The sequence below is a fragment of the Ooceraea biroi genome, chromosome 5 (assembly GCF_003672135.1).
Source record: "Ooceraea biroi isolate clonal line C1 chromosome 5, Obir_v5.4, whole genome shotgun sequence".
Taxonomy (NCBI): domain Eukaryota; kingdom Metazoa; phylum Arthropoda; class Insecta; order Hymenoptera; family Formicidae; genus Ooceraea; species Ooceraea biroi.
The window spans coordinates 17,013,868-17,039,047 of NC_039510.1; the positions used below are offsets into that span (position 1 = coordinate 17,013,868).

General features: G+C 43.8%; 1 protein-coding gene across 8 annotated transcripts in view; it reads right to left on the minus strand.

Annotated features, from left to right (window-relative positions):
- The window catches only part of LOC105284918 (CLIP-associating protein 1-A), a 33,780-nt gene that overhangs the window by 5,408 nt on the left and 3,192 nt on the right, over positions 1-25,180 (minus strand). The window contains exons 2-25 of one of the 8 annotated variants that reach the window (XM_011348763.3): positions 20,429-20,534; positions 19,760-19,931; positions 19,448-19,624; positions 19,148-19,224; positions 8,009-8,040; positions 7,832-7,916; positions 5,917-6,074; positions 5,598-5,834; positions 5,097-5,350; positions 4,802-4,992; positions 4,472-4,597; positions 4,166-4,282; positions 3,972-4,067; positions 3,713-3,893; positions 3,388-3,619; positions 2,589-2,654; positions 2,011-2,342; positions 1,604-1,907; positions 1,340-1,527; positions 1,101-1,251; positions 877-1,006; positions 591-750; positions 293-506; positions 14-220 (exon numbers count right to left, since the gene is read on the minus strand). In XM_011348763.3, coding sequence (XP_011347065.1) covers positions 14-220; positions 293-506; positions 591-750; positions 877-1,006; positions 1,101-1,251; positions 1,340-1,527; positions 1,604-1,907; positions 2,011-2,342; positions 2,589-2,654; positions 3,388-3,619; positions 3,713-3,893; positions 3,972-4,067; positions 4,166-4,282; positions 4,472-4,597; positions 4,802-4,992; positions 5,097-5,350; positions 5,598-5,834; positions 5,917-6,074; positions 7,832-7,916; positions 8,009-8,040; positions 19,148-19,224; positions 19,448-19,624; positions 19,760-19,931; positions 20,429-20,534 — 3,993 coding nt within the window. Of the gene's footprint in view, positions 1-13; positions 221-292; positions 507-590; positions 751-876; positions 1,007-1,100; positions 1,252-1,339; positions 1,528-1,603; positions 1,908-2,010; positions 2,343-2,588; positions 2,655-3,387; positions 3,620-3,712; positions 3,894-3,971; positions 4,068-4,165; positions 4,283-4,471; positions 4,598-4,801; positions 4,993-5,096; positions 5,351-5,597; positions 5,835-5,916; positions 6,075-7,831; positions 7,917-8,008; positions 8,041-8,219; positions 12,836-19,147; positions 19,225-19,447; positions 19,625-19,759; positions 19,932-20,428; positions 20,535-25,180 lie in introns of those variants that run through there. The other 7 variants (XM_011348764.3, XM_020033426.2, XM_011348765.3 and 4 more) reach the window with 7 other exon arrangements.

The window sequence follows — 25,180 nt, forward strand, 5'->3', positions numbered from 1 at the left end:
CAATTCTTATTACCTTGATAAGACCCGGCATAACTTTGGCAAGGTGTGGTTCGATGGCCTCGCGACCCCAATGTTCCACCACTTTATGCAGCATTTTTATCGCGCCCATATTTAATGGATACGATTCCGTAGCGATTATAGTGGAGACCAAGTGGATAATTTGTTCCGGCTTTAAAACCATAGCCATTGTTGCCGCGCATTTCTCTGCGTTCCAGTTTACCTGTTGCAAATGCCATGGGCGTAAGTATGCTGGCGTCGGGTTTGCATCACACAAAGAGGAATCAGTATTCACCGGTGATCTGCTGCCACTACCGCCGGAAGAATCGACTTTTTGCTCGTCGCACTTGTAGGCGTAGATGACCTTCAATACCAGTAGCTCATTGTACGATGAAAAACACTCTACTAATTCAGAGCACCTAAGCATCTCAACCAACGTTTGAAGCACTTCTACTTGGATTACCTTGCCATCATTTGATAAGCTATCTAACAGAACTTTCAGCACTTTCCTGAAACACCGAGAAAATTGTTCAATTCCATCGATAAATCGAGCGACTAGATACTAGAATAGAATCATGCGCGTCGAGACGTACTTGAAGTTTCGTTTAATGTTCGACGCGTCGCCCTCGCGGACGTATGACTGAAATTCTTGCAACACCGATACTTTCTCCGTGGTTTGGGCCACCTTAGATTGCAGAGTTTTCACCACGTCATCTACCATTTGTTGTCTGTTCGTTGAATCGGGTGATGATCCTACGGATAATGATGCAAGATGTAACGGACTGCGAACCACCAGTATCTTTCGGCGCCCTTTATAAGGTATTATAAGGTAGCCGATCGATCTTTCATTTGAGCGGCGACCAATTACTTAAAAATTACCATGCGTTTTATAACCGTTATTTTCTTGAGGTAGAATCAAATCGCCAGCAATCGTATCGGATCCGTTCACCGTTATGTTGCTGACGGATCGTCCTCGTTGCGTTGGTGAGGAAACGGATGAAGATCGGCCCTAAAAAGACAGAGAAAAACGTTTATTTTACGCTCAAGTGCGTCGTTTATGCAATCTATTTTTGCTGTCGATGTCGTTTTCTTACTCAGCTTACCGAGTTAGATAACGCGAGGCCTTCTATTCTCTCCTCCACGTCGGCCATGTTGCTGATTCCGCTATCTTTGCTGGTAGTTGCTCTCTCCAAACGTTCGAAGCCATAATTCTGGATCTCGGCGGTTGTGCGTCGCAAAGATCTGCAGGAAGAACTTGAAAATCAAGATGTCCCAAAATTACAAACGCATCTGGAAACTCGACGCGCAATGCTCAACGCAATAGGAATAAACTTTCACGTACTTGTACACCTCCTCCAGGTTTTCATCTCCACCATCGATTTCGGTCTTTACCTCCGTTTTAATTTCGTTTTTCGGTTTCGTACGAGCCGGTGAACTCTGTGCTCTGGGCGGCGGCGTGCCCGGTGACGCTGGATTACTTGCACCAGACGATTTCCTCAGATGATTCTGCACGAGGGGGCAGGCCGTTTCCTGATGAGGGAGAAACATGACTCAGCGACTCAGCACGAGATAAAGAGACAGGTCAGCTGGTTGATCCGACGCTTACTTGGTAATATTTCGGTAGATCGGAGAGTATCATGGTAACTTGAGGCGGATTGAGATTGTAAAGCGATATCACAGCGTTTTGCGCGTGCTTTCTTACGTCTTGGCTTTTAACGTCATTCGACCAGTCGAGTAGCCGTGCGAGCGCTGTCGCTGCAGAACTGCCCAACGCGGACGGTTCTGCCGTTTCAGCGATTTGCGTGATAAAAGTCAACGCTGCTACTTTCACGCGAGAATTTGGTGTTTGTGTTGGATCTGTCAGATACCTCATCACGGCTGGTAGAAGCTGTTGGCCCGGGAAATTGTCTCTGTGGACAAACCACGCGCATAATTATATATAAAAATCTAATAATTAGAATGTAATATAATATTGCATATAGTAATGCAACTGCAAAACACGTGAATTCTCACCTCACAACGTCGAGCGTTTTGTGGATCTTTGCTTGTATAGATCCTAACAGATCGGTGCCCAATTTATTCAGCAGTCTTGCACATAACACATAAAGCCAATCGCCAAGATCTTCGTTGTGAGTAATCACCAATTCGTTCAATGTGTCAAGGAATAGACTAAACACCTTCGTGTGAGAATCCATAAACATTTTCGTAAAGATATCCGTCACTCTACGCAAGTCTGCCGTTGTAAGAGTATTTCCACTACTCAAATAATGCTGCAAGCTTACTAAACCTTCTTTCCTATCTCCCCAATGCTTGTGAGCACAGTTCTCAATAATCTCTTTGATGTCCTGTAAAACAACGAAGGATCATTGCGTATCTCTTGTCAGGTTTTCGTTTCAATACCAAAGTTCACACTTTAACATATTCTCACTTCACTTTGAAATACTGAGATACGAAATGTAATGTAACGTAATTGCAGAATAATATTCTTAAATATAATTGCTGCACTGATTGAATTAAAGATCTCTATCGAGTTTTACATCTCATGTTTTTTACTTCAATGTGCAGAAATAAAAAGAAGGAATTTAACAAACCTTCGGGATAGATTGATCCCATAGATCACGGTATAGTCTCGGTTGAGAGCCACTCCATGAGAACGACTAATGGGTAGATGGACGATGGAGAGATATGGACAACAGAACGGCGTGTCGCGTTAGTCCAAACCAAACAAATGCGCCACAACAAAACCGAAAGTAAAAACCAGACATGCATTAGCTACATCATCATACAGTGTTCTAAAAGCTTCTTGTGTTTTCACATATATTTGTCTTCTTAATTCGATAAAAAGATTGACAAATATAAAATTATAAGAATCAATAAAAACAAACCCATTGAATTCTTTAAGAAAAATTCATATCTTGTTAAATTACGAAAACATAAATGATATTATGAAGCGACATCTTTGACATTTGCATAATTAATATGCATGCTACTCAAATAAAACTTAACTATCATGTAAGCATTAATGAATTAATTATAAAAAGCGGTAGATCTCATTAATTGTACGAAGACGTGCGTAAGATTTAATATTATTGCAGAATGATATACCTATGATATGGTGTGACATATGTATATAGTGTGTGTGTATATATATAAAGTAATATGCATGAAGATGTACCTAATTCGAAATTTTCTTCTTCATAAATATGCTAGTGTGTTAGTTTACGTAAGAAAATTAAATTTCGATAACAGTATTACGTAACTTCTGCGCGAACGTGACATATCGTTTAATTTCTCTATCAAAGTGTCAGAAAACGAAAGATTTGCACTATTAAAAACCTAATAATCGCGTCACTATTTTATTTCCCGGTTTATAATGGAACATGTACTTACATCACTTGCCCGTCTGAAACCATCTATGCTCCGTTCCGAACATATGCTGCTGTTCTCGCTGTCATCGCTGTGATCCCCCTTACCGCCCGGTATCCTGCTGTAATTTTCAATACTGTCAAATGTCAGAGCATCTGCCAGAGCGGACTCTGCCTCGCGTGACTTTTGCAGCATTTTCTGCGCCATCACTGGCGGCCTCGTGCTGTCCGTCGGCGACATGTGCACGTTTCTCCCTCTGTCCATTTAAATAAATCACGTTAACAAACAGTTACTTGGCATTTATAATTTGTAACAGTGGTGTTACTAATAATTATACAAACACGTGTACCTCAGTTTGCTCACAAAGCTCCTGTCCATTCCGAATCTCTGTGGACTAGGTTCGCGGCTGTTGCTAGTGCTGCCGATGCCGTGCCCGGATAATCGTCTCGGTCTACCAATTAGTGATTCGCCTTCACGATTGTACGTGGCGTAGCTTAATCTAGACGACGGGGAACCCGATCTACTGCTAGCTGTTGAGAGAAAAATCAGTAGTTGAAGATCCAGTGTCACAACACGTGTCTCTTGTTCTGCTTTATTATAGAACCTACGTTGAGATTGCGAAACTCCCGAGACTCTTGTTCTCGTCCTTGCGATTCTCTCTGGGCTGGCAACTGCATTGGGATCCGGACTCTTACTAGGACGAGCTGATGCAACAGAAAATAATATAACATCAATTGCGTTCACATCAACTAAGAATTATTTGATATTTAACGTTAAGGCAACTTGATGAAACGTTACTCACGAAGGGCTGCTGCTTTCTGTCGACTCATATTTGCGTACATTAGCCTCGCCTTCGCCCTTTGAGCGGCTTGCAGATCAATTGCACTGGTAGATCTAACTCCTCCTGGTGTACCACGGTCTGGAAATAAATCGCAAATTAATTTATTGGCTCCACGTGACATTTTATTAGTTGGTGCAATATATAAAAAAAAAGAGTAAGATTAATGCAAGACAAAATGACAACAGCTCCATTTGTGCACAATAATCTTTCTTTGTAACAATGTGGAACAATCAGTTCTTGAATATCGAATGATAGTTGAACATTTACAGTGACTGTCTGTTGGTCTTTGCAATATCGGGATACCAGACTGACGATAAGACCGTGGCAAGGACGGGGTACGTCTGAGCGGGCCGTGTGGCTGGCCTGTGGTCTGATGCAAATTTTCCGTACTACCTTCATACGTTTAATGCAAAGGAGAAGAGTCGCAAAGCAGCATGAAAACAGAGTGACAAGTCCTTTATATTAGGCTCGCAACACGAGTAAAGGCACATCGATATAATTCAAATGCAACGCGGTCTCTCTTGAATGAAATTGGAGCGGTTTATATTAAGTAGCACTATAAAATAGCATGGAAAAAACGGAATGGAAGAACCTCACCTGCCGCGCTCATTACGGGTCTGGCTGTACGTGGACTAACGCTCGACGATCTTGCATTAGCCACGACATTCAGGCTGTTACTACTGCCGCTATTACTGAGAGACATCAAGGAGCGTTTGTATGTCGCATCCAGGTTATTAAGTAGTATTTCAGCCTGCTCTGGAAAGTGATTTTTAAATGCCCAGTATGATCTATAAAAAGCGATAAAATTAATGACTTTATTAGATTCGATATCCTATAAACAGCAGCAGCGTATGATCGTTGGCAATGATCTAGCCTGTCGAGAGCCACTCACTTCCTGGCGAAGGCTCGCGCTTCTGAATCAGAATCCGCAATACCCTTCTTGAGCGCATCCGGCAATACTGTTACGTGCTTCTGCAGTATCTGCGTAGGCCAAGTCTGCAGTATTAGGGTCAGATATTCCCAGGACGCCCTGCGTATGTCTTTGCTCTTGTTGCTTACGCACGACATAATTATAGGCACATAACGACTGCAATGGGTATTTTGAAGGATAAACCGAACTGCCACCGCGCCGGCCGATGCCACGACCTAGTTACCATGAAAAAAAACGACTGGTAATTAAATCCTTGCCTTTTGCAGAGATTACGTGGACGCTAACGAACGTGCGCGACTTGTAAAATTCTACGAAACGCACGCAGACAGACATACGTAACCGGAATAAAAGGAATACGTACATAGGGAAAGGTACGCATAACTCGAGCCGATACGACGATTAGGATAATAATCGGATCCGAGTGACGCATGTAACAAGAGGCCTGGTATTCCGTGAACTTACCTTGGCACTGTTCTGTATGAGGTTCATTAACGTGAGCAGCACCGCCTCGCCAAAACTGGCAAATTTGGTTTTCAGGCTTTGACTCAGAAAGGCTAGAGTTATACACGCTTCTCTGACCACCTGAGACCTGAGGTCGGTGCAGGCCTGTTCGAACGGTCGCTGTACGTTCTTTAGGCACTCGTGAAAATTTTCGTAATTCGTGCCGCCTGCAAGTACAATGCCCCTCAATTTCTTCATCTGTAAAAACGAGAAGATACACAAGAATAGAGAATATTATCTTAGATTCTGCGGGAAGGCTTTGCTCACTCGCGACACGTACACTGTCCATTCTCTGCTTCCAGTCCTTCTTATCATCGCCCACCGTATCTTTGATAATCTTCATCTGTTCCTCCAAATCCTTCGCCGAAAATAGATTGACGGTAGGCACATCTTCGAACGAAGCGATGAAGCATTCTTCGTCGACGGCTCCGGCTTGCGCTGGACACGGACAGCGATAAGTTGCATTTTATATTTGCTCCAGAGTGAAAATATATGTGCCAAAGTATAACATCGTTATCTTTCATCGTACTTCTCATGCATCACGTATTTAAAAACCGTCAATGATTATGACATTAGCCTACAGGTGACTTAAATATTATATCCTACATATTGCTGTAGAAGCAACGCTCAAGCATTACACCGAATGATGCAGTATACATTACAAATTAATGAAAATGATGATTGCAAATAATAACTGTAAATTGAAATGAACATTATGTGCGCAATGGTTACATGTCGAGTCAGATGAGAAGCGTATGGCTGATACAAGACAATGCGTAGGGCAACTTGTTTAGATATCATATTATTCTAATCAGAAAAAGAACAATTTTTTAATATAATTTATAAAGATTAATTTTGTTTCATAATAGAATTTATTCGAGTGGTATTATATATCGATATTATATATCGAATCATTTTCTCAGAAAATCCTGTGGTTCTCGAGAAATATATCTTAGAATAGTAATCGCCAATAGTGAAATTTTGATGTACCTGATGTTGTTCTTAACGACAGGGTTCTTTTGACGGTTGCTGCCCTTGGGACCATGGAGGAGGATGAAGTACCAGAAGGAGCTGTCATGCAAGCTAACGGTTAGCGTATCCTCGTCATCGAAACGTCAACGTAGCCGCGCACATTGACCTTTTGTTGGCGAGTTTGTTTGACGTATCGTATCGTTAACGATGCAAAGGTGAAGGCGCGCGGCGCGGTTAAAACTAAGCAGTAAGTAAGTGTTGTGGCGCGTTTCTCATATGTGCGCTGTTTAAGAAGGGAGAGAGAGTCTTGTGCTTCTGTGACATTAGTCAACACTGAGTCACGACATTCACATAAATTTCGCAGGTGAAACAGCGATAGCGAGATAGACACGGATCTCAGGCACAAGAGACAACTGTCTCATAGAATATCAAAAGCTCTCTGACGACACAAACAAATATAGCTGTGTATAATCATCTCAATAAATAAAGAAAATAATAAATTGACATTTTATATATACAGGGTGTCCCAGACCTAACGTAACACCGGTTAATGGTAGATACCTGAGGTGATTCTGAGACGAATTATCCTCTTGCAAAATGTCGAGGGTGGCGTAGTTTCGGCGACTATAATGGATTGAAGATGTCCTATCCATGTAGAGAATTTTCCCGCGTTCAGTGACGGTGGGTCGAAGGGGTCCCGCGCATCGCGCACACTTCAATTTGAACAGCCGCGAAAAATTAAGATCAAATTGAAGTGTGCGCGATGCGCGGGACCCCTTCGACCCACCGTCACTGAACGCGGGAAAATTCTCTACATGGATAGGACATCTTCAATCCATTATAGTCGCCGAAACTACGCCACCCTCGACATTTTGCAAGAGGATAATTCGTCTCAGAATCACCTCAGGTATCTACCATTAACCGGTGTTACGTTAGGTCTGGGACACCCTGTATACATACTGATTAATGTTCTAGCTAGATATGAATATATTTATATAAAACGGATAAATCTATAAATCTGACAACTTAAAAACTATTACACTCAACATTTAACGTATATTGCTACCTGTTTGCATTAATGATTACAACTAAACGGGTTTTCGGAAAACTTGCTGTTACTAGTCTTGCAGTGTATCATGCTCATAAAATGTAAATCATAATAAAAAGTTAAATGTGAGAAATGCGTACAAGTATGAAGTAATTTGTCAATATTTTCGGCATACCTAAGGCAGAAGTTGGTATCTTGGCGGGTCCAAACTGACCCCTCTTCGGCGGCATGTTAAGTCTCTTGACGGGAGCCGACTTGATCTGCAACGTAAATTTTCCACATCAAAACATCATTTCTATTTATAGTCCACCTGCAACAAAGTTGTTTGTGCACCTTCGAACTCTGCACTTACCGCTCTGTCGGGTTCGTCGTTGTCTTTGCCCACTGAAACAAATAAGAAAACAAATAATCATGATACAGAAAACAGAATTAATAAAACTGTAAAAAAAGAGGGAGAGATATTAAATCTAAAATTATCCAATTTTTATATAAGTTTACATTTATCATGTAATAAATAGACGGGCCCTTTCACGCGGCGAAATCTCGCCTAACGTACTAAGTACCTAAATCCGGATAGAGCCAAGGCGGTTTGTGTATGTCGCAGTGACATCCCCTGGCCCGCGCACCCGGATGCTTCACTATGTTATCCCACTGCAGTATCCACCTGCTGCTCGCATCCCACAATTTCTTGTCGATACTGGGATACTTGCGTAATCCCCGACGCGGACAGCGATGTTCCGTCGGAATTAATACGTCGGTATCGTTCATCGTTGCGGATCCACGCGTAAACACGTGCGATTACGCTTCAGCGCGCGAGCTGCGACGACAAATTCGTTCGCGGATCACGAAATAATCATGCGGTTTCGCTAGGATCATCATCGTCTCGATCAAATTCCTGAGAGCAACAACAATACCGTTTCAAGGATGCAATCGAGAATCCGTTTACGTAACCAGAGTTATTCGAAACTCGTTGTATATTAATAGATACGATTCGAGTTTGCAAATCTTCTTCGAATTACATTAAAAACTCCTCGAGTTAACAAGCATTACTGATGAAAGTGTAAAGTTCTAGAAGAACGCGATGGGGAAACTCGCAAACGCGAGCGGCGAAAGTAACATCCTCTCCCATCGTTTTTCTTCTCTTCGCCAACTGTCGAGACGAATTGCTATATTTTAACGTGAGTTCCTGTAAACATCTTTATTGATTTACCGCTATGAACGAGTCATCGTTGTCCGTTTTCTTTTCCTGATTCTCCGTTTCGCGAAATTGCATTCATCGCTTTATTGCCAGGCAAGGAAAATGCTAATTTGAATTTCGCATTTCGAAAATGGTATCTTCACTGAATCATTCACCTAATATTGATACAATATATCTCACAAATTTTAATTAAAATTTTTGTAATTTTTCGCGAAAAGAACGAAACAAAATTCCAGCGAATCATATCCAATTTTGAATGTAGTCGTTTCAATAAGTCGTCGAAGGAAAAATGACAGGAATTATCATGACGTAAGCTGGCAGTTTGTAGTGAACGACAGGAGACGACAATTAGAGGTAGAATTCTCTCCATCTTTCTCTACCTTTCGTTGTCAGATTTCAAAATGACCAGCATAAAAGTTCCTAGTGTTTACTCTAGTCTCTCTCTCTCGCAAGCATCTTATTATCTATCTCTCGAGTGTTCTTTGAAATAATACGCATTGCGCTACGCATGCACACGTCCCCGCATTTAAAAGACTCTCTCGTAATATCCAAGCCGCGTCGGCGCGTTTGTGGTTACTAAAGCCAAAGATTGCTTCTTCTCCTGCAAGACTGGTTTCCAACATCGAAAGTTTGTCGTGCCACTTGAGCGTCATACGCGTTAGCTTGAGATGCTAACGAGTTTCGATCTTTCTATTATATTACTATACTTAAACGTTGTAACGCGATTATCGCGTACGCGATAATTTCGTTTTAGCAACTAATAGATGCGCCGTTACGATTCATTTCGTTCGTCATAATTAACTCGGCGAGTAGAGTAGGGAAACTCGCCCTACATTTTTCGACATAGGTCCTTGGGAACACTCGTCATATTCGACCGAAACCGTACGTTTCCTGGAAGATCAATCGCGTGTTGTTAATAATCGTTTGCGGAAAACAGAGAATGATAAGAATTTCTTACGCGACTGGGAGAACTATCCGTTAATACTACCGCGATAACAGCCAAGCGCAATAACAAAAAAAACGCAAGTTCGCGTGCTCGACGTTGCTCGCGGCGATCGATAAACCGCATAATAAAAACAAACCGTTAATCGTATACGCGTATCGCCGATGATAATGCCTCGCCTGGAATCAAGACGCGATACGAACGCGGTTTCGCAGCTATTGGTTGGCGATCGCGACCTATTTATTAATATCCCCCTCCCTCCTCGATACCGGTTCAGCGTACTCCGGTAACAATGAACGTACAATTCGCATGCGTCTGCGTTGCACGCGTAACGAGAGACCGGTTAATGAGAAACCCTATTTTCTCACGTTACAGATAACATCGTCTCGCGCAACGCGCGCGCGCGCGTCAGCTTCTTGAGCGGTTCATTCAAGTTCTCCGACCACCGTTCACATTCTCTCTCTCCCTCTTAACTGTCGTGCATGTCGAAGCTTTGAAAGCGCAGATACATCATGCGGACAGTCGAGTCTCGAACGTATCGAAGTGGAAACAAACGATTTTATCGGACTCTTTAATGGGAATCAACAAATCTGAAATTATTGCTTTTAAATCACAGTTTTTTCGAAAATTGCTTCGAAATTTGCACCATTTTGAATTTCAAAATGTCTCCATTGAATCACTATATCGAGAATGTAGTTTAATTTACACTGGTGGCGAAAAACAACGCGACAACGTCCCATTATGCATCTTCCAAAAACACCAAATATCCATGCCGCAAGTCACAAAATAAAGAGAAAGAAATTATATCCAAGCAGGATAATCTACATCACATTAGTCTTCTCAGACCGCAGACTGAAATGTCTCAAAAGATAACCATTAATAATAGACGGACCGCGCGGATTTACAAAAAAAAAAGAAAAGGGAAGAAGAAGGAATTGATCTCGTTTCCCGGAATCAGTTGCGTCACGAATGAGCGATCGGCCTCCAACTATGCGCGATCCATTTACCGCACACGTGCGGCACCGACGCGGGCATTTATCGCCGGTGTGGATTAGCGTCGGTCTTTGCGACCGCAAAGACCGCAGCCGTGTATTAAATCGCACAAAAACCGGACGAGTCGCCTGCCGGTTAAACCCACATCGGCGGCTTATTAACGAGTGATTTCGACGCTAATTACGACGCGAGACCCTCAAGAGATTTCTCGATCGACCGCTTTATTCGGGACGGAAGCGAAGCGTCGTCGATGATCTTAGGTCTTCGTTTCACGCCTCGTTTCCTCGGCGAACATGTGCGTTCGCGCAATTTGCGAACAATTTTGTCGCACCGCCCGAAAAGAAAAAAAACTGGTTCCGTAATGACAGAATTACGTGTCTCTCTTCTTCTCTCTCTCGTTTCCGTCAAAGTAAACAGGCGGTAATGTCGAACGAGAACGCGGGATCCTGTTCCTCTCGCTTTGCGTAACGTCATCGTGGCGTGTTAACAGTCGACGTCGGCATTGCCGTCGCACGAGATCGTCTTCTCGTTGCGATCCGAGCTAAACGGAATAATTAATGGAGAGAAATGCCGGCGGGCACACTTGGCTATTATTTCAAAACGCGATATTCCCCGCTCGCCTCTAGCCGGCCATGCAAACCATGGAATCCGAGGTGAAATCACATTTTCTGTGAAGAAGCGACGGAGGAGGAACGCGGACTGACTCGCTACTCGATTGTATTACGTAATTAAGGTCGTTCTGCATAGCTGCGTAAGGCAGAAACGCGAGTTTTGCATTTGCTTCCTCCTCTCCCCCTCTTATATGTAAGCGCTCGATGCTCGAGCGGCGGCGAATCATCTAGTTCATCGCACGCTCTCGAGAAAGTGCATTAATAATTCCGACCGAGGGCTTTTTTGCACCACACTCGATATATGTACTTAGAATCCTGCAGTTTCCTCATAGACACGCACACACATACATACACACACGTATACACATCGCGCATTTCTCGTTCCTCTGAAAGGAGACCCAACACGATCACACGCGGCACACAGGATCGAAATATAGATACGCAGCATGCAAACAATCGCGGCTGTTCATCTCGAGCCTGAGAGTCCGAAAACAATACCGCGAGGAATACTCGGGAACGACGTGTGACGACAAAGTTGCGGCTTCCTACTTCCGGACGTCTGAGAGAAGCCGCGCTCAACTTCGCACGAAGAGATGGAGAACGCGAGTTCTCGAAGCACAATTTAGATCCTCGACTCGAAAATTCCTCTGGAAACTGCCAAAGAAACGAGGACTCATCTCTTATTCATTTATGGTTTTAATCCATGTAGATTCGCGCGTGGTAAAAAAAACACGGATACTCAGAATTCCACTACTGGACGTGATTCTCGCTTGCATCCTCATACCACGCAAGTGCACGGTACTTCCCATCTACCTATCTATTCGCATAGCCACGGGCGCATGTTCCGTGCAGGCCGCGAACTGCGAAGCACGCAACTACGACGCGCTCGCCGTTTGTTTCATCGCGAGCAACCTTGCCTTGTCGCGAGAACTTCGATAAAACTATGTTGTGCCGCACGTACATACATACTCGAATCGTTACAATCGTCGCGCGGCAGGTATCGACGCGGCCGCGATAACGCACTTCGTGCAACTGCACTTATCACCAGCGAAACGCGCGTGGGGTAAACGTGACCTCGCTGATTTCGCAAAACACTCGCGCGGAAGTCTGACGTCGAAGTCGCTAGCTGCTTGTGATGCGAGAACTGCGATACGACGCTAGTTTCAATGCACGTTATCACGATGGGCACTTGGTTATCTCGGAATACACTTTGTTTTGTGACGAAAACAAACGGGAAGAATGAAGATCACACCGTTCACATCCCGTCTCAAGTCTCAAGGTTCACGATCAAGGACTCACGGATCCTCGAGCGCATGCTATGGAAATTAGAGGAAACTGCGAGTACTAGTTCTATCTATCACTCGATCGCGTGATAGCACACGAGGCTACCTGCGCTACACGACAGCGCTCGCGCGCCGCTAAACACCGACTCGTTTACTCTCGAGCGGGCTGCCGAGAGTATAAAGCGCTTGTGCGCGCGCGGAACGTGAGTAAAGCAGCCGAGTGAAGGAGGGGGAGGTCCCACACGGACCTTCCCCTATCGTCGGTGCCCCGTTGGAAGGGGCCAGGCCAAAGGCCGTAGGGACGAACGAGAAGCTGATCCTGTCGCTACCATCTATTCCGGAAAATCAATGCCGGCGATACTATCGTGAAGTGTGTCATCCCGTGGGAGAGAGGATAGGGGGACAATGCACGCTTCGTGAAAATGCAGCTTCGTAAACTTCGTTTCCAATGATTCGGATACCTCCCTACCCGTAAATGTTTCTCTCTGGCAGTTCATATAAATTTTTTGCGACACCTTGTGTACATTACTTTTCGGAGATGAAAAACCGATCGTCCAACCTGTTTATTATTTATCGGACATTTTTGTTCTCGTGTCCATGCGCACGTCGGAGACGTGTGGTTATGTAAACCTTCGCTCGTAATTAAAGAACTCGCTAAATAAAAACTCGGTCGCTCTGAAATTGTAATTAAGGTCTCTCCACGTCGTTGCGTTTCTTTTTCGAGGAACCGCGATTGCATCTCGATATCTCGCGAAAGCGGTAAGCCCGAGTCTCAATCGGCGGAAAAATGCGAGAGCCGAATTGTCCCGTCGATAATTACGGACTAATTGCCGGCGCCTAATTAACGCTAACACCGATCTCGTCGGCGGCAACTGAAAGTCGAGCGTGTCTCGCAATCGGTCGAGAGACGCGCGCGCGTCAAGCTTTCTGCCTCTTGCATTCACGCGCAAACATGCGAACCGCATCCGGGGGGATGCTTTCCCATTGGGGGGGATCAAGCATTCGGGATGAGATCGACCGAGTTTCGCGAGCACAAAAGGCGCCGAGCGATCTCGGGACCGAGCGTCTGACTAATCGATTTATATGCAGCCGACTCGAAGACCCGAAAATGTCATTCGCCGATTCTCGTGTGGCCCCGGAACGCCGATGATCACATTCAGCGTAGTTCGTACAGCTTCGAATCCCGCGAGGGAGTTGGCAACTTTTTAAAATCTGTTTCTCGATGTATTTATGTGTTATGCGTTATGCAATGTATTTATCAGTTATAAATTAATTACAAGTTATAAAATTTCCGATATTGATAACATAACTAATAATAACTAATACTTTTTGTGTGTGGGATTATATTCAATTAGAAATGATAGTGTTACTACGTATGGCACACAGCCAAGTATTATAAATTCATAATATATAAAATATGTATCGAACAAACACACACACACTTATGCAGCTGTCTTTTTGTTATAGTAAGCAAGTCCTTTTAGATTTGACGATATTACTTTCTACTGTCGCGTTTGTTAAAATTTTTGCTGCGATTGTGTATATTTTGAAAGAACACCGCCGCCGCTTTCGAAAGGCTCGACAAATTGTCTGATGCGATGGAAACAAGTGGGTGATTGATGCGGTCCGATTCAATTTGCGCCAGTTTTAAAACCGCGGCGGTATGGCCACGCGGTCAAAAGCGCAAAGAGGGAGAAAAGAAGAGAAGATTAATGTATATCGCAAAATAAGGATCGATTATGTCGGTAATAAGCAAGAAAGGATCGTGCACCGTGTCGAAACACCGCCCTCGTAAATCTGTCGTCAAGTTAAGGCACTCGCGTGCTTCGGACCGAAAATACGCCAAGTGAGCGTGCATGAGACGTTTCGCAAGATCCCCGCCGAACATCGACAGTGGATCCGACGTGATTACGTCGGCTTTTCCTTTGAAAAAAATTTGCAATCAAACGCATCACGCAGATCGCAAGAGACGGAGATAATAAAGTAAAGAAATCAATCTGACGTTCAGGAGTTAATTTCAGGTAGAATTTGATTTATTGATTCATCGATTCCACGGGATTCGACGGGATCGATCCGAGTCAAGCAACGGCGCGACTGATGCGTTTCCGCTGGAAGTGGGTAATAAATTATAGCCGGTGGAATAGCGCGCGAACCCTTAATTAACGCGTAACGTGATGCATTAAGGCATAATTAAGTGCGTGATACGCAACTTGCCGCGGCCGGATCAAGCACATGCGGCTACAATGTTCAGTTGTAACGACCGACAAAATTGCGTCCTCGCGCGAAATGTTCTCCAATATAACTCACACGTATCTCGCTGCATCTCGAAAGTGCATCACGTGTCGCTTACTTAATTATTACTTGAGATTTAATTACTGAATTCATACACTTGAAACAAGTTTCTCGAGTTTAAATAACATTTAACTGAAATTAAACTCTCAATCTCTTGGAAGAGAATGTTGTAAACACTGGAAACAATAGCTTATGGGAATTCTGTAATTTCTCGCATGATTAATATTTCACAACACTCCGCGATGTTCCAGAATCTAGAATCAAGAGGATCTGTCAGATCTCGATTGATACGATTTAGGGTCAAGCGACGCTGAATAGTCGACAGCCACTTGGCGCGATGTAAAATACCGGAAGTGTCTATGAACAGCCTGAATCCGTTGTGCTGTGCAGATTTCCACGGTATAATTTCACGGTCTTACGATAAACGTTGCCAAACGTCAGCAAGTCGATCCACGGAGCGTAAATCTGCCCGGAAACGTGAATCTCGCAACGCGCTTCGCGCGATAAAAGGTAGCCCGCGATAGCCAATTCCATCTACTATTTCCCTCGAGGCTCTGAAATTTACGTGACGTGAGAAATGGAATATTGTACAATCCGTTATCAAAGAATCATTTATAATTTAAAATACATTGTACTCTTGCGACACTCACTCCTTTAAACAATTCAGTACAAATGCGTGTTACGAAATGTAGTATTACGGAAGAATAGGGAAAGGACTAGAAAATGCGCGATTTCCAACGTGCCGCTCTCGCGCTTTCCTCGAGAATCGCGCCGGTGTCCTCGGTGAAAGCGAGTTGATATAATTTAATTCGTCGCTGATTAGGATCAACGCGCACCCACAAACTGTCTGCAATCTCAAGACACACGTACACGAAAAAGAGAAGGATCATATTTCAACCTGAAGAATCTGATGAAATTTTCAGCGCTTTTTTGCTTTCGATGCATTTCGTTACTCGAGGGAGATATTAAACGATTTTCCAAAGTTTTATTCTGTCAAGGTTTCAAAGAATTTTTGCAGGAAAATAATGACTTGCTACCAAGCGACGATCAACAACGGATCTTCTCAGTGGCGTCACACGCTATGAGATCATCGGCATCGGAAAATGTGAGCGTCAGCAGGGATACATCGCCGAGAAGAATCGCCCACACGGCAGCCCGACACATCGAGAAGACGGGGAGCGATAATGCGCTTCGCCGTTACATAATAGTGCATACACATTACGTATAATCGCGCATAAACACGCTTATCGAGCGCGACGCCGCGCCGTGCGTGTCACGGGTTAAGCAAACAATTATTATACCATTATAGAGTAATTTGTCCCTTTTTGCTCTTGTACGAGGGGGGACCGTAACATAGAGGCGTTCTCCACGGACGCCTCGATTTCCGATTACGTGTCGTATCGAACGCTTCGAATCGCTGTTTTTCACAATACTTAAAAATTATAAAGATAAATTAAAAATTAATGCAGATTGTTAGGCGATGTACCTGATGACACGATTTTTTGTTCTTTTAAGAATAAGAGATAAGTGTATGTTGTCACTTTGGCTATTAAAGCATGTCGTTTTCTTAGTAAAGTTAGTATTCTGAAAATCGCATAGCTCGTTTCATTGATCGTCGATGCAAAGGTTAACAGGGCAATGGTCAAAGAACGCGCGACCGCGGTGCTACGACGAAAAGGGCAGCAGCCGGGCAACGTGCGGAGATAAATCGCTGCGCGTTACCACCCTGCCTTTCACTCGTGCACGTGTGCATGCATCTCGCTGCCCTCGGGGTAAGGTCGTGTAATAAGGCGCGAGTTTAGGAGCGGAGTGCGGGTGGCGATGCGAATTCACCGTGGCGTGCGACGGTATAATTTCTGTCGAATGACGCACGACTGTGCCATAATCCAAGTCAGTTGCAGTAAAAGATACAAGAGCTGAATATAAAAAAATGAAAATAGAATGCTCTCACTCTTATATAATAAATAGATAAAAATTGGAAATATAAAATGTTTCTTGAAAAAACGAGGATAAAATATCATTTGGATTAATTAATTTTCATTTCTTGTCTATTCTATTCTATTTCGTATGCGATAAACTATTACACAAAAATTATTCGCTTTCAGGCTTTCATGCAATAAGTGTTTCAAACTGACATCTTTACCTTCGAGGTATCGTTCTCATCTCGAGATTGAGTTTAACGATTAGAATTCTGCATCTGCATTCGTATCGTGATCTCTTCTTACTTTTCAATTCTAAATAGGGGAGACGTCGCGCGTTCCGGAGAAACCGCATGGTGTAATCGTGCCCTGACGTGAACTTCTAACGCGATCCCGCCACACTCAGGTCACACGGGATAAGAGAGAGCGAGAACGAACGAAGCTCGCGCGAATTTTTGCTCGCTCGTCGAACCTGGACCTTTTCGCGCCACGTAAATTCCTAGGGTATACCGTATTTGCGACAATGACGGATTTACTCAACGCATTCGCCATGGAAATTCCATTACGCGGTGTGCTACGAAGGAATTCGTCGCGCGGTGCCTCATTCGCATTCACGGAACGCAAATTTATTCACCGGTGTGCGTCGCTCGCGGTTACGTCATGAGCGTCAAGCATACACGCTACAAATTGTAAAAAAAAGAATAGAAAATTGAATTTATGCAAAGGATTGAGTATATTAACCGTCGTTCGCGTTTCTGCATGAATGAGTAATGTATATCGATGTATAACACGCTTGATTGAAGAGATTAAACTCTACGTGACCAGAAATATTCTCACCGCGACAGTAACTCGAACCTTTACAGTATACAATATTTTTCGTTAAATTGTGAGACCTGTACAAAATATGGTAAATACTACAAAATTTGATAAATGTTCAATACGTAACGTTTGAGTTTTTTAATGTTTATGCCAAACACATGTTTTCAGAGGACAAAAATATTCATAGATATTAGATTAGCACGTGGAATCTATTACGTATCATTCTGATAAACGCTTCAGATCGGACTCGGATTTGATTACGGCCGGAAGTTCGAACGTCCGCGAAGGGGATGAACGGCTCTTCGAGGAAGATCGTTATTAGCGCTTCACGGCTATTTTGAGTTCTATTAATATCTCTGAAATCAAGCGAAGCGCCGTGGCTTCTCCTGCCGAGCCCATGAATGACCTAATCGTGATCGATGTGTATGCACAGGGTGTAGCGAAGGAAACGGATTCGAAGCTGCGCGTCTTCGATTCTGGATCCTCATGATAAACCACGAGGACAAGGAGAACTTCGTAGCTGGAATTCATTTAAGATTTAATTTGGAAAAAAAATGTTTTATCTTGGCGTCGATCGGCGCGCGTTCGTGTTCTATCAACCGAAAAGCGAAGGTGCGTACCGAGTATACGGTTGCCGACGCGACACGTAATATTCACGACCGAAATTTGAACACCCGGGGCTAGTCGCGGGTGATCGCGCGCGACTCGTTACAAGGCCGGTCGTTCCGAGGCAGGGAACAGCCTCAGCTCTGGTATGGATTACAGGCGCGGCGCTTGAAACAATACACCACCGATATGTACTGTATGCGGTGCCTATCGCCGCGGCGACAGCGATTATCGCTATGTGTACGCAACGTTATGTAACGTTCCCTCCCAACGGCAGATAAGACGAATTAGCGATCTCATTGTGTATTGTCCGTTCGAAGCAGTGTCACTTTGACATGATGAAACGATAAACTCCGTGGAAAGAAAATTATTTCCATCGTGTTTTGCATAACTCGTCTTTTCACTGAGGAGAACAACAAAATACGCTCGAGAGCGAAGAGTGTCGATTAAATCAAAGTCAGCGGTGTCACGCCGGTGTACCGTAGGAAAGCGTTATTCCTGTCGCGTCGAGAAACACGCGATCCTTGGTAAATATTCATGATGTATACGTGTAACGCGGCGAGAGCTGCGTGCGTGCGTGCGTGGTGCATGCGAGGTCTTCCTGCACGCGAAGGCGGGTCCCCGGCTACGTGATAGACTTCATAGCTGCGTGATGGCAGCACGATACTACGAACGGCATGAAAAGGACGGCAATACACCGGTAATACACGGCCGGAGGTAATATGTGTACAGCGTAATCCGCATCCGCGTCTTCCACCGCTGTTCGAGCTTAAAATTAAACGGCGGTGTCCCGCGACGTCAAGAAGCTCCGTAATCAGTCTACTCACCGTCGGACGACATCGCCAAGGGTAGGAGATCGCCGGCGGCCTTTAGTTGTTCGAACTTCTCTATTAATTGGAGCATTCTGCAAGCAGAAGGAGCGAGTTAAGTTTGCATAATGCTGAACTGGGGACCTTAATCAGGTCGATTCAACGTCGAGTCATTAATATCGAGTAAAATGAAGATGCCTCATGCGCGTGCATGCGCGCGGATGATCATATTATGGTCAGAAGGTATGCCAGAAAATTCTGTCCGCGAATTGAAAGCCGCAGGGAGAGAACCGCTTTCTCCTCGGCCATTTCACTCACTTGGGTTGCGGCACATTGTGCTTTCTTTGCAGATCGACGCGCAATCTCTCGCCGACATGTCGGTAGATGTCCGCCAGGGTGTTCAACGAAGTCTCCCGGACCTTCTCCGAGGGATCGGACAGGAGCTTGACGATGCTCGGGATCGCTCCCGACAGAGCCATCTCGTCCGCTCCATGCCTAGAAATGATTTCTAACGTTACGATCGTTCGAGATTCGCTGCTCTTCTCATTTTTCTCGTTTCCAAGTCGAAAATATTTGTGATTCTTAGGCAAATGGGTAAAAAAAAAGAGAAAGAAACAATCAGCGACTCACTCATTCAACGTTGTTGTCAGCAAGATCAATGCTTCCTCCCGCAGTTTTGCGTTTTTGTGAGAGAAGGCCGGACGAAGCCTGTCCAGGAGATTCTGCGGTGACATGCATCCTTTCTCCATAACCTTCAGAAGCACTAGTTGCGCTTTTTCTCTCGTGGCATCCTTACTGTCACCTGTAACGAGGGCGGGTTTTAATCGTTTAATTCTCACACGTGCGAAAGCGGCGATCACGGTATGCCCGCGCACGGGACTTATCCTCGACGTTCAGCCGAGAGCGATCGGCGCGGACCGGTTTTCTCGACAAATATGGTGTACACACATCTGTCATAGGCTTCAACCTCATTAAAGGCGTTTAAACCTCGCTCTGTATCTCGTTCTATTTGAAACTCATTCGGCGATTTAACGATGATTCACTCGATACGATGCGATACGAGGTCCTCTTTCAAGATACGTATGCACGAGACGCGTATAGCTTTCTAATTGACACCTGATAATGAGAAATATTTACGAGCGGGGTCCGTATGAATTGCTATCGGTACCAATTATCGAAGCTGTCGGTCGTCATAAATAATAATGCAAATCTCATCTTGGCGTATCGCGTACCGCGTATTTTCCATCCTGATTTTCCATCTCGGTGGACGATTTACAAAGTACGAGTCATTCTTCTTACCTAGTCTGTCTATCGTCGGCTGTATGATGGTGGAGACGTAAGGCTTAAAATCATGGTCCATCCGATCGGCGAGATACGTGAGGACCTCCAAACCGTTCTGGACTACCTGCAAAAACAAGAACATGGTGCGTCGTTAGAATTCATGGCGTATATACTGACGACGATTATATGTCGGCGATCGACGGCAGATGCGGTGATGATCGTTTTCCTTCGGCAGAATCACCTCGCTCGCTTGACACATGCGGCGCATCAAGGCGATCGAGGTCTGCCGGATAATTTACGGAGCACAGAAGGTGTTTATACGCGCGAAGCTCCATTACAAGCTATATTAATTGAGACTACGGTGACAAAAATGGCAAATAATAGAAGCGTCCTGACGCAATCGGTGCCTGTTTGCGGTAATTTGCACATTCTGTGTATTTCATAACTTTTATAAAATTATTTTTTTTTAATTTTCCACCAATTTATGAATAACACACTTTACTATGTTGTCTACTAATTAATAATTTCATACTTCACAGATGAATAAATATAGATAGAAGATGAAGAGAATTAAAAATTTGACACAGAGAGATTGTAATGTCGCTCAGATCCTTGCAACATTGACATTCCAATCCCGAGTTACGCAACATATCGATCCAGAGAGAAACGAGCCTCCCTTAAAGTCAGAAACTCAGACCCTCACGCTTCGTTGCCTCTTATTCGCAATTATGCTTCACCTACGAGCCCCGCCAGACGGAGTGTACTCGTGATTGCAACTCGAGTACCACGACAGGAGCGAGCACACAAAATGTTGGTTTTTCTTTTTTAATTAAGGGAACGCGCACAATTAAGCAGTCCGTAAATTGTACGCTCGCATTTTAGTGCTTACTAAACGCGCACGAAACGCGCTAATTATGGCGGAAGTTGCAATAATTAAGTATTAAGTCTAACGGTATATGTGATTTCGGCATCTCAATTAGTATTTTGATGATATTCAACCTCTACAATTCGCGTCTGGGTATAAAGCATATTTATGAACGTTGTTGAAGATTTTAGACCCTATTAAATAATTTATAATGCAAATTTTATGTACCACTGTCACGAAAAAGCTGCAAAAGCGTCCCAATGCAGTGACGACGTTTAAATGCATTTAACCAAGCGCTATATATAAGCATATAAGCCTATTTTCGAGCCGCGGGGTAAACGTTCTCTCAGGGCTATCGTCCGGCTGTGACATCATTGCTCAGTACCGAGAGTTTTTGCTATCCTCTTTGGTTCCGTTCCTCCCTCTCCGTCGTTATCTTCGGGAAAAAAGATATAATGCACTCCTAATCCGTTTACGATCGTGTTCGTGTTATAAGAAAGCCTACGAATTTCCGTGCATTATCCATCCTGCTTGTGTAATAACGCGCCACAAAACCATCTCGATAACATGCAACTAGACATCTTTCAGCATCGCGATTGTGACGATTATTCATTAACCGAGATAAAACGACAATTATATAGAAATTAATAGAATTCTCATCTGAGAATTGGTGTGATGTAGTTTATCTTAAATTACAAAATGTCCGTTAGAACCGTCGTTACTAGCACTAGGTAAAAGACTCCTCCATGGATCTATGAGATGTCACGTGATCGGTGGATGAAAATGAGCCCGGGAGGGGTGGGCAAACTTAAACGTGCCCCCGTCGGAAATTCGGAACGCGTATTTTCGGGTACGCGAGATATATTGGGCGCCAGATATGTCGCTGAACTTGTTGGCGATCCAACCCGGGAAGCGGCCGGAAGCGAGGCCACGTATCCACCGTCGACGACAAATTACGAGAGGCGACCTGTGCAGATCATAAACGTGAGAAAATTGCATCAATCTGAGCGATAAGCTCCACAATGTAGCTTCGGATACGAGACATGAAAATTTAATTACCGTGGAATAAGCACTGCGACCTAGACTATAGTCATAATCGTCGTAATTAGGCAATAGAATCAACCGGTCACACGATTGGACGACCTTTCGCCAAAATTGCGGATCCATTTTTTACTGTCAAGTTTTTCGTTGCATATACGCAAACGTGTAACGCAAAAGGCGAGAAAGGGAGAAATGTGCAATTTCACCAGGCGAAGTCGGTCGTCGCGCGATTTGCGACTATATTTGGCAGCCTATATCCCATTTGGTTGTATCTCTTCGTCGTGAAGAACGAGCGTACCTCAATGTGTGAGATAAGGCACAATTCGACGATTCCGACGTGTATTTGCTCTCATTTTATTGCGGCAATCCCGAGATAAAGCGCCCGACATTGTTTAACAAGATAATCTCAACAAAACTGAACAAACCTCGCAGAATGTCAGCATTGATTTCGAACTTGGAATAAATTACATAGTTTGTGGTAGAATATAAATGTCGCGTAAAAACATATGAAGTAAACGAAGAACCTCATAAAATCAGGATCTCCTTTACCGCGAAATTGCAAGTCAGTTAAGAGGTAGATTGAAAGACAAATTTGACGATGACATACCACGACTTCTCGTTTCTCGATCACGCGCTGAGCGCACAATATTAGCATATCCGCTTTTTTCCTGAAATCGCCGCAAGCACTTACGGCAGAAATTGTAGCGCCTAAGTGTGAATAGAATTATGCAAGAGAGCTAAAATGCGCTTGCTACGTACGTATAAGTGAGGGTGATGTCACGCTTTAAATCCTCAAAAGGTACTATCTTTTTGCCGCGAAGAAAAAGAACGAGGTAGACTCGAGCAGAGAGACCGCGAGCAATACGGTTCGTGCGTTCTATCCTGCGTCCTTGACACCAATACGATGCATTTATACAACGCGCAAAAATGGTCCAACTGTCGTTTCCGTAAGAAGAGACATTGTTAAGTTCCAATTAAGCACGATCGCAAGTCCGGCAAGACAGTGATACGTTGACGATCGAGAGTGATCCTCCACTCCACACCGCGTGTCGTTACCTCTATTTATCCATATCTGACGCCTCTGCACAAAGCGTGACGATATAAAGGCAACGTCCCATTCATATCACTTATTCGATTTTCAGTTCCAACGAATAGAGAGTACAAAGAGATATCTTTTTTTAAAATCAAGATATGTACAGAAACTCTCCCTTTCTTTCTCTCCCTCTATCTGAAATGAGAAAAAACATTTTACGATATATTCAATATTTCGCAATTAAAGTGAAGTTTAACTTAAAGCTTGCATTGCGAGTTCTCCGACTTCATTTCAAGGAATCGGAATAGAAGAAAATATCTCAATAATTATCGGTCACGTAAAAGAAACGTGCTTCGTTCTTCTCGGGCTGCCTGCCAAAATCGCGACGATGGAAAGCGCTCGGCGAGGATTAAGGGCGGCCTGCGATTCGCGTGGCGGACGACGATGCATATTCATTAAGACGCGACCAGCCGAGAAAGCGGAGACGCTCTCCTCGACATAAGAGTGTTCCCTATTCTTCCGGCCGACACAATGCATCGCTCGTGGGCAGCGGACAGCTGAAGGCCCGCCTTCAACGTCACGAATCCTCCTTTGGATCTCCGTTTGCCCCGCAATGGTAAAAACGGTCGGTCAATATCGCGCACAGGTAACAAGTGGCGTCAAAGTGATGACGACGATGTATTCATGCGAGTGATCCTGCTTCGAGGTTTCACGCGCCGCAATTAAGCGCAAGATGCGCGCTTCTGATGCTGTCGACGTTTCGTTCGCTTTACTGACATTCGATTTGCCAGCGTGAACTGAACGGCACATTGTTGAGAGCCGTGCTTGTGCAGAGTGGAATAAGTATGCACGTGAATTTAATGAATTGAATCGTAAAAGCACGTTGTTGGATGCGAACGATTGATGTTGAAAATGTATCTTATTCAATCAAAGGGCTCAGAGAACCGGAGGAAATCTGTCAGCTGGGAGATGCAAGGATATAACTTCCGAGAGTTGCGAATTTTCACGTTCAGATTTCACTTCGAGGCGCAAATCGTCATGAGGATTACTCTGCAAAATAAAGCCGCAGATAAATAAATGGAAGAAACGAAGAGAGAGAGAGAGAGAGAGAGAGAAGACGTGACTCGCGCGCGTACGATAATAAAAAAACTGTGCTAAAAATAGCAGTGAACGCTCAGAGTATACGTGCAAGCTTACACACACGAGTACGGATCGTCCACGTACGCGCGCATAGAACATCCAATACAAACGGAATCATGTATAATGCAAGAGAGGAACCTCGAAATTTTGTTCGAGGCTGACTCCTTATTTTAATTATTTATCGTGTTGCAGGACGACTTTTGTGCATTCCTATGCTGGTCAACACTGATCGGAGGGTGACGTAAGACAATCCACCGACGAGCTTCGACTACCGATGATTTTTTTAAAGGTTCGCACGTGGCTGTATTAATTACATACACGGGGATGGCGAGTCTACGTAATTCGATAACCCGATGAAACACGAGCGAAATTCCTCAACAACTGTGCAATCTCGAGCCTAAAGGGAGAGAAAGCAGTTATTAGAGACTAATAATGTTAACGAGAAATTTATTAATGAAAAATAGCACATTTGCTATTTTCAAAGATAGTAATTTGTTCATTAAAAACAAAGAAGAAAATATATGATTAAGAATATAGAATTTCGTTATTGGTCGAAAAATTAATATATCTCATCAGGTTTTCATCAGAAAACAAGAATTTATTACCAAAACAATGAAATATATTATTGAAAATATTAAAAATAATATATATAATAATAATAATATTAAAAATATTATTGCTAATAGTCGCA